This window comes from Electrophorus electricus, chromosome 24, assembly GCF_013358815.1.
Source record: "Electrophorus electricus isolate fEleEle1 chromosome 24, fEleEle1.pri, whole genome shotgun sequence".
Classification (NCBI taxonomy): Eukaryota; Metazoa; Chordata; class Actinopteri; order Gymnotiformes; family Gymnotidae; genus Electrophorus; species Electrophorus electricus.
Genome location: NC_049558.1, coordinates 8032077 through 8040719, shown reverse-complemented (window position 1 = coordinate 8040719; position 8643 = coordinate 8032077). Strand labels below are relative to the sequence as shown.

Genomic DNA, 8643 nt, shown 5'->3' with positions numbered 1-8643 from the left:
GCCCTTCCCGTCTCTCAGAGCAAAAACACATTCCAGTACTTGGGAAAACAAAACAATCCTATCCTGTTGCTCTACCCCCCCCCCCCCCCCCCCCACACACACACACACACGTCTTTGATCCTCTAAAGCAGTTTCATTGCTATTTACATAAAAATAAGTCAAGTTAGTGTGCTTAGAGCAGTACCGAGAACCTCTGAATCCCTACAAAGTGTCACTGCCTGTGCTTAATTCCATGAGAACCTCAGTAGTAACTTACACATAAGTACTCAATTTAGTGAAAAAAGGATTCCAGTGTGCATGAATGAGTAAATGGGCCAGGGGGGCAGTGAGACCACAGGGTAGCTGCAGCAGTGAGTTTAGCAGGCTCTTTGTCCCTACATGCGTGTGTACTCTGGAGCCAGACTAATTGTTCATTTATTTACCATTGCAAACATCCATATCCTCTTACAGGCAGCGCTGTGACACCAATAGATCTGTTGGCCAAGCTTTGGAAACGCCATTATAGTTACGGTGTCATGGAAAGGCAGTTTTACTTACATAGCGGTTTTCACAATACTATCATAAAGCATCTCAGCATACGGCATACCGATGTCCAGAAAGAAAAAGTGGATGGGGACTGTGGTGTTTAAAAATCCGCCAAATATAGCATGAAGAACGTACTTGGATATGAGCCAAGACCCAAAGTGGGGACTTGTCCTGCCCTTATGGTGGTGTTCTAGTCTTTGAAGAGAGGTCTATGTACTATTTCACACCTATCTCATTGCTTTTCTTTCTTTTCATGATAATGGTTTAAGAGAAACAGATACGTGCGGCAAGTATTGACCTGAACTAATTTCCATGAAGGTGTGGACGCGTTGCCTTACAACATCTGTCATTGGAACAAAAAACATTATGTCACTGATTTCTCAATCAGTGTGTCATTACATTATTTCCCTATACTGGTTAGGAGACTTTTTTAGTTTTTGTCGGTTTCTTTTCTTACATCTGGCATAATAAAGGAAATGGACTTTGTAAACTTTGTGAGAAATATACATTTTACTTGTTTTATTTCAGAATATTCTGTGACTGCCAGGATTTTCTTATTTATCCAGAAGATATTGTCAACAAATGACATACTAAGATGGTCGTAAATATATAGAAAATAATTCATTTTATTCATTTTAAAGAAACAAACATTTACAAACTTCTTCCTTTATCATTTATTTTTTCCCCCAAAAATGTTCAGAGTAACTGAAATTCCGCACACACATTACCATAAAAGAGAAGTACATTTTAGCAAAGAAATGGATTGGTGAGGGAGAGCCTCGGGGGGTGGGACTTGGAAGGACTTGATTGGTGTGAGGGCGGGCCCTGTGGGCCGGACTTTGAAGGCTGGAGTTGCTTTAAAAGCCTGGCAGTCTCCCTCCCTCCTACCCTGTGCACTCATTTGCCTGCATTGCTGCTCTTTGCCTCGCCGTTGCAATCCTCTCTCACTCGCACTACAGATACCATGAGTACAAGGCTCTCCTATTCTGTGCGTTCCTCCACCTCCCAGGCGCCCCTGGCCCAGGTGTCCATGCAGCGCACCTCTGTCCGGCCTTCCTTCACGTCGGCCAGCATCCACGGCGGAGCCGGAGGCCAGGGTTCTCGCATCTCCTCGGCCTCCTTCGGCGGCCTGCGCAGCGGGCTGGGAGTTCCGGCCTCCTCCGTGGCCACCTCCTTCCAGGTATCCTCAGGCGGCGGCACCGGCGAGATCATGGGCAACGAGAAGTTTGCCATGCAGAACCTGAACGACCGCCTGGCCTCCTACCTGGAGAAGGTGAGGTCCCTGGAGAAGGCCAACAGCAAGTTGGAGCTGCAGATCCGCGAGGCCCTGGAGAAGAGGGGCCCTGACGTCCATGACTACAGCCGCTACCAGGCCATCCTCGATGACCTGCGAAAGAAGGTGAGCGTGTGTGGGCGCAGAGTGCAGGGATCCGGGGGGGCGGACGGACACCAGAGAGCCTGGGCCTGACCTTGAATGTCCAAATGAATGAACACCGCAGAGGACTTTCACTGGGTCCAGGACAGAATGTAACCTATGAGAGAAATGGCACATCTCGGCCAGTTAAAGGTGGTCTGGGTTAGTGAGTAGGTCCAGGGAGTTTTTCTAGAGAAGTATAAGATAGCCAAGACTGATGAGCATAGAGCTGAGGTAGAAAACTGGTTTTAAAGGTCTGCTGCTTTTCATAGTTTACATTCCTATGAGTAAGCATATCCGTCCTGTGTTTATTCCTCGTCACGCGTTCCTGCAGCTCCCTGAGGACAGAAACTCTACTTCAGAGGAGAGAGAATTTTGTAGCCTGTGGGAAAAGTCGAAAAGTCTAAACAGTCTAAGCTGAGTCCACCTGGTACAAAATGATATAGGCTGACAGACATTAATAGTGTGAAAGTTCTGAGGGGTTTTGACTGTCATGACCAACTATCCTGTCACAGTAAATGATCAATGTTGAATTGTTCAGAAAGCTGAAGTGGAGACAATAATATGCTAAAGCACACCTAAGGCCGTGGAAGTTAAGACTTCTTTGCTTTACATCCAAGGGTAATATTAGCTAAGTTATATATGGTATGAAGGTGTATGTCATCGGCGTCATGTGGTTGCCATTCATCGGGCAGGCTCAGGGTAAAATGACTGCTTCATTACACTTAAATAAAGCTTAAGTTCCCATTTGTCAAGAGTGAGTCAAGCAAAAAAGACATCCAGAACAGTTGTATGAGGTCATATTATATAGCCATTTATAACATGTTATTAAAACTTTTATCATGAGCTCAAAAAAATGTTTTAATTATGACTATATCAACAATAAATATCAACTATATCAACTACTGAATGCAGGCATGACAGGTTTATATGGAATTGTAATTTATTGATTGATTATTAACTAGATTAACATGACTTTATACTTAAATAGTGTTTGGGAAAACTAAAACCTTTTTATTGAATTAGCATTAGCATAATTATGCATGCATAGCTCAAACCCCTTGTGACACATGGTAGCATTAGCGATTGGTCAACATGATTAGCCTACATAAGGCTAGCTCACTGGAAGTTGGCACAATGGGTAACACTTATGGCTTTCATACAAGGATAGGTTTGCATGCTATCATGCAAAGCTTTTACAAAAAAGCCTCGCAGGCAAGGAAAAACAAGAAACCTGACAACCTCCGCCTTGCTCCTAACAAGCTTTGATGTCCCCTTAAACTGGTTTAGCCTATGAATGAACTGTTGTTAATGATTGTCCCTTGGACTCTGACACCTGCTACTCCCCAGGTCTTATCTAAGCAAACTAAAGCCACAGGACCCCGTTGCCTCTCCAGCTAACAAGGTGTCAGTTTTCCTTTCCTGAGAGTTTCCAGTTTTAGCAGAATTTCCAGTTTCATATACAGAAAAGTCACTGAAGAGAATAGGATTGCTTTGATCTTTGACCTATTCATTGTTTAATAAATACATTCTTTTTTAAAATTTTAATAATGTTCTTCCAGAAGTTTTTATATTGAAGCTACATTTCTGTATTTTTCCTTCTGGCCCATTTTCTCCAGCCCTCCAATCATTGGAATGGTTTGTTAACCTTTATCTTCTGATTGGTTGTAGGTCTTTGATGCTACTGTGGATAACGCCCGCCTCGTGCTCCAGATTGACAATGCTCGCCTAGCTGCTGACGACTTCAGGGTGAAGTGAGTGAACCCTTTTTTTTTTTGGCATAGAAAACACATGTTTTCAAAATAAACCATCGTTTCATATCCATAAAGTAGGGTGATCTGTGTAATTCCCTATATTAATAATGTGTTACACTATAGCAACATTTAATAATTCGTGTTTTTTTTTAAAGGTATGAGTCAGAGTTGACCATCCGCCAGTCAGTGGAGGCTGATATTGTTGGCCTGAGGAAGGTCATCGATGATACCAACCTTGGCCGCATGAACCTTGAGAGTGAGATCGAGGCCCTCAAGGAGGAGCTTATCTTTCTCAAGAAGAACCACGACAATGTGAGTCTTCATCCAGCGTTGTCCAGCTTCAGCTGGCTTCATCCAGCTGGGCCTCTAAAACTATGTTCACTTGGTCATCACTTTCTTTCTTTGTCTTAATAGGAGGTGATGGAGCTGCGCAACCAGATTGCCCAGTCGGGAGTGCAGGTGGACGTTGATGCTCCAAAGGGCCAGGACCTCGCTCAGATCATGGAGGAGATGAGATCCAAGTATGAGAAGATAGCCCAGAAGAACCAAGACGAGCTCAAAACCTGGCATGAGTCACAGGTATGTTTAAACAAAACCTGTTGTAGATATTAGTTCTTTTTTACCATGTCTTGGGAGGACAAGCTCTGAAAACAGTGGGTTTTTTTCTTTAGAAAGGTCAAGCTCTTTCCAATTCTCTGTTCATAAGATAAAAACTCAACTGTCCCCTTTACAGATCCAAGAAGTGCAGGTACAGGTCACACAGAGCACAGAGGCCCTCCAGGGTGCAAGAACAGAAATCAATGACCTGCGCAGACAGCTTCAGACGCTGGAGATCGAGCTGGAATCACAGAAGAACTTGGTGCGTTCCACATGCTGCTTTCCTTTGTACTTTTTAGTTAATCCATGTCAGTTGCTTTTCTCCTTGTGGAGTTGGACAGGTTTCATATATAAACCAACAACCAAACAGCTTTGAAAATTTAAGGCACTAATCGATGATTCTAGTGAGCCTGAAATTCACCAAGCTTCAGGATTTGAACTTGCTTCTATCAGTAGTTTGTGTACTAAGAATGTCCCTACCAAGACCTAAAGTGTGTCTCTGCTTCTCCGTCACTGGGTGAACAGGGTTCCTCGTGGTTCTAATGGCTCCTGTGTGTTTTGTTTTTTTTTTGCAGAAAGCGTCACTGGAGGGCACACTGCGGGACACAGAGATGCGCTATAACATGGAGATCGAGAATCTGAATTCAGTCATCGTGCAGTTGGAGGCCGAGCTGATGCAGATTCGCGCCAACATTCAGCAGCAGTCCCAGGATTATGAAGCTCTCCTCAACATGAAAATGAAGCTGGAGGCGGAGATTGCCACCTACAGGAGACTCCTCGATGGCGGAGACTTCAAGTGAGCTCACGTTCGTACAACGCCTTCTTGCTGTAGTTCACCGTGTAGTGCAAATGTAGTCATCTCAACGCAATTCGAGAAATCTCTCTCTGCATCTCTCTTTCTCTGTCTCACCTCACCTTAGGCTCGAGGACGCTGTTGACGAGCAGAAAAGGGTAAAAGTGATGACCGTCACACAGACACTGGTGGATGGAAAAGTGGTGTCCTCAACCACGGAGACGAAGGAGAGAAAACTCTAAATAACCCAACCTGGACAACACAATGCAAACACTTCATAGGCCAATACTAACAACTATCCACAGTGTAGTAAGTTTGGAGGAAGAGAGCTATTTATTGGAGCCAGAGTGCCTTAGCTTCAGTCTGTCAGGGATAATGGTGAAGTTTATTTTTCAGAGTTAACAGATATGGGCAGAAGCATACATCCCTGTGTTAAGTAACACGGCTATTTTGTGAAATCATCAAGAATGGCCATGTTTGTTTTGCTTGTTGTGTTGTACATGATCTGGTTAGTTTCAATAAATCTGAAGTCTTCTCATACTTCACGTCTCTGTGATATTGTGGGAATTGAACAGAAAAATTCAGTTATAACACAAAAGCCTTTACATCATTTTTGTTTATATCAAGTATCAAACACAAAATCAGCAAAAAAGCATACTATTCCTTACACTTTATCATTTGAATTCTGATAAATAAACTTAAAATGAATAAACTTTCATCTTAGCACTAGTTGAGATATTCTTAGCTTTTTTTCCTCCAAGAAGTCACAAAGAAGCTATTTTAAAAAAGGTTAAGACTAAGTGAAGCAAGGGAAAGGAGAAAGCAGGATAATGAAGGAGTGGCCACGAGACCTGTCTGGATGTCTGGAGGAGGCAGGATGTGTGGACTTTGAGTCAGAGGTTCTGCTCCTTAAAACAATGTATTTCATTAACTGAAGGTCATTCAGTATTCAATACCCCCTTCAGATGTAACATCTCATTTTCACATGGTAAATATGCTTGGAAAACATCGCCACATTCATATAAAAAATCTGATCATAAAGCCCACCCCCCAAAAATTAATTAAACAAATAAAAATGACTAAAATTAAGCTTGTGGAAATTTGCTAACCCTGAAATGCCTTTAAATTATTTGATTTATTGGAGAACAGGCCACACGCAGAGACAAACAAGCAAAGGCAATCTCTCATAAATGATATTTGTGAACTTAACTGCGGCATTCAATATGAATTAAAGGCTAGTACCATTTCATTCTGAAACAAGTGAAATGGGTTATGTTGTTGTGCATGAATACTGTAATAGTATATAAATCTAATTTTAATGTTTGTTATTACATAAGACTTACCTTTTCATATCTGGTTGCTTTATGCGAATAACCATTCAATTAGTTTGTTTTGTTACTGCTGTTGTTGTTGTTGTTGTTCACACCTAGATACACAGGACCAAAATATACACCAATTAGCCATTGCTATCACTTTCGTAATAAATGATGTAGGTCCCCCTCGTGCCGACACATGCACATATAACAATATCTATATATAGATACAAATATCTCCACATACATACACACATACTTCATCATCATCTCACCCCTCTAGGTCCTTAGCAAAGGCAACCTTTAATAACACCGCGAACGTGTGGAAACAAAACAGCTTTTCTTGATGTTTTAAGCTGGATGCAAGCTTTCCCTGCAGAACTGCTGAAAGCATCAGACTCCACCTTCGCAGGCTTCCCTTCTGCCGGTGGTGCTTCCTGGTGCCATCTCTTCCTCAGGAACGTGACACACACCCACTCGTCCACATGATGTAAAAGAAAGCGTGATTCATCAGACCAGGACGCCCTCTTCCATTGCTCTATGGTTCAGTTCTCATGCTCACATGCCTGTTGTAGAAGCTTTAGGCAGTGTACAGGGATGGGGTGGGTGGGGCAGTGATGGGGTGGGTGGGGCAGTGATGGGGCAGTGGTGAGGCAGTGATGGGGTGGGTGGGGCAGTGATGGGGCAGTGGTGAGGCAGTGATGGGGTGGGTGGGGCAGTGATGGGGCAGTGGTGAGGCAGTGATGGGGTGGGTGGGGCAGTGATGGGGCAGTGCTGAGGCAGTGATGGGGTGGGTGGGGCAGTGATGGGGCAGTGGTGAGGCAGTGATGGGGTGGGTGGGGCAGTGATGGGGCAGTGGTGAGGCAGTGATGGGGTGGGTGGGGCAGTGAAGGGGCAGTGATGAGGCAGGTGGGGCAGTGATGGGGCATATGAATGCACATGAGGAACTGAAGAAGTTCAAAGTGGTGACTGTCACATAAAACCTAATGGATGGGAAGATGGAAATGAAGGAACAGAACATAGGATCATAGAGAGCTTCAGGTCCTCCAGCAGGTCCAAACATTGCAGTATACAAGAAACTGGAAAGATAACTGGAAAAATAACACTGACAACCATTCTGGAAACTGGAAAGAAAACTGGAAAAATAACACTGACTACCATTCTGGAAACTGGAAAAATAACTGGAAAAATAACTTCCCACTATGAAACTGCGTCACTACTTTAAGTGTCCTTTAGCAAGTGTTTGACATTGCATTCTGTTTTACTGGACATCATTCTGTAGAGTTATACTTATGATCAATCTCTTTGGTAGTATGTTGTATATTTCAAAAATGATAATACGTGTATTTCATCGGTATCATACCAATCACTATATTCTGCCAAAGCTGTTGCAAGATCTGAAAACTTGCCAGTCACATAGCTTTTTCCCCTAAAGAAAAACTACAAACCATAAATCTGTTGCAAAGCTGTTTTAAGAAACCTTAGTTGTTGTATTTGGTTCCCGATTCTTGCTAGTGTCTTCTAAACTTGTCCCCATCCTCCTCCTTCAGTCCAGCATGCTTCATGGAAAGCTTTCTCCAAAGCACTTCCCACCGGACTGTGTTGCATCGGAGGGTGACAAGCTGGTGTTGCAAAAAAGCACTAGAAAAGAAACTTTGACTTGACCACATGATACTTGTTCTCAGAGCAATTATTGCAGTGACAGCTATCAGGATGTAAAGGCACTTTAGCCAAATTATTCTTAAAAAAAATCGGTACGATAGTTTTAATTCTACATGAAAGCCTTCATGAAAGAATATCCATGACTACCTATTTTTCCCTCTTTATGAGAACTGCTATTTAAATTGTCTTGGTTTTATGCAAAGATGGCTCAGAGTCTCTCTCTCCCTCTCTCTCTATCTGTGTGTGTGTGTGTGTGTGTGTGTGTGTGTGTGTGTGTGTGTGTGTGTGTGTGTGTAAATGGACTATTAACTACAGGTCAACGAAGGCAACTCTGGTAGTATCATGTACTGTATTTGCAGCCAAGCCAGGAAGATGTTACAGAATTTAGACAGACAAGTATCCAAGGATTTCACAGTCCTTATAAAAGCCTTACATTGTATGAATAATCATAACTTATAATGCATTATTAACCTTAGTTAAACTCTCTGAACCTGATCAACTATATTACTCAATAAAATGTTGCACTGTACTGTGAGAAATAGCTTGACATGCTACTCTCCTCAGTAAGCGCCTCTCCCTAAGGAG

The 8643-nt window shown here is 42.9% G+C and overlaps 1 protein-coding gene across 2 annotated transcripts; it reads left to right on the top strand.

Moving 5' to 3' along the window:
• The first annotated feature begins 1402 nt into the window (after positions 1-1402).
• On the top strand, positions 1403-5623 carry krt18a.1 (keratin 18a, tandem duplicate 1). Of its 2 annotated transcripts, none has more exons than XM_027008439.2 (7): positions 1403-1924; positions 3611-3693; positions 3849-4005; positions 4108-4272; positions 4427-4552; positions 4866-5086; positions 5211-5623. In XM_027008439.2, exons 1-7 carry the CDS (start codon positions 1490-1492, stop codon positions 5323-5325), a joined length of 1302 nt encoding a protein of 433 aa, XP_026864240.2. In that variant the 5' UTR covers positions 1403-1489; the 3' UTR covers positions 5326-5623. The 2 variants fall into 2 exon arrangements, with proteins under 2 accessions (XP_026864240.2, XP_026864241.2); XM_027008440.2 differs by having other exon boundaries at positions 4866-5096; positions 5211-5242.
• Positions 5624-8643: the final 3020 nt, after the last annotated feature.

Coding starts and splice junctions, on each gene's coding strand:
- krt18a.1 (XM_027008439.2), top strand. CDS start 1,490: ATGAGTACAAGGCTCTCCTATTCTGTGCGTTCCTCCACCTCCCAGGCG. Junction 4,553..4,865: donor TGGAATCACAGAAGAACTTG/GTGCGTTCCACA, acceptor TTTTTTTTGCAG/AAAGCGTCACTGGAGGGCAC. Junction 5,087..5,210: donor CTCGATGGCGGAGACTTCAA/GTGAGCTCACGT, acceptor ACCTCACCTTAG/GCTCGAGGACGCTGTTGACG.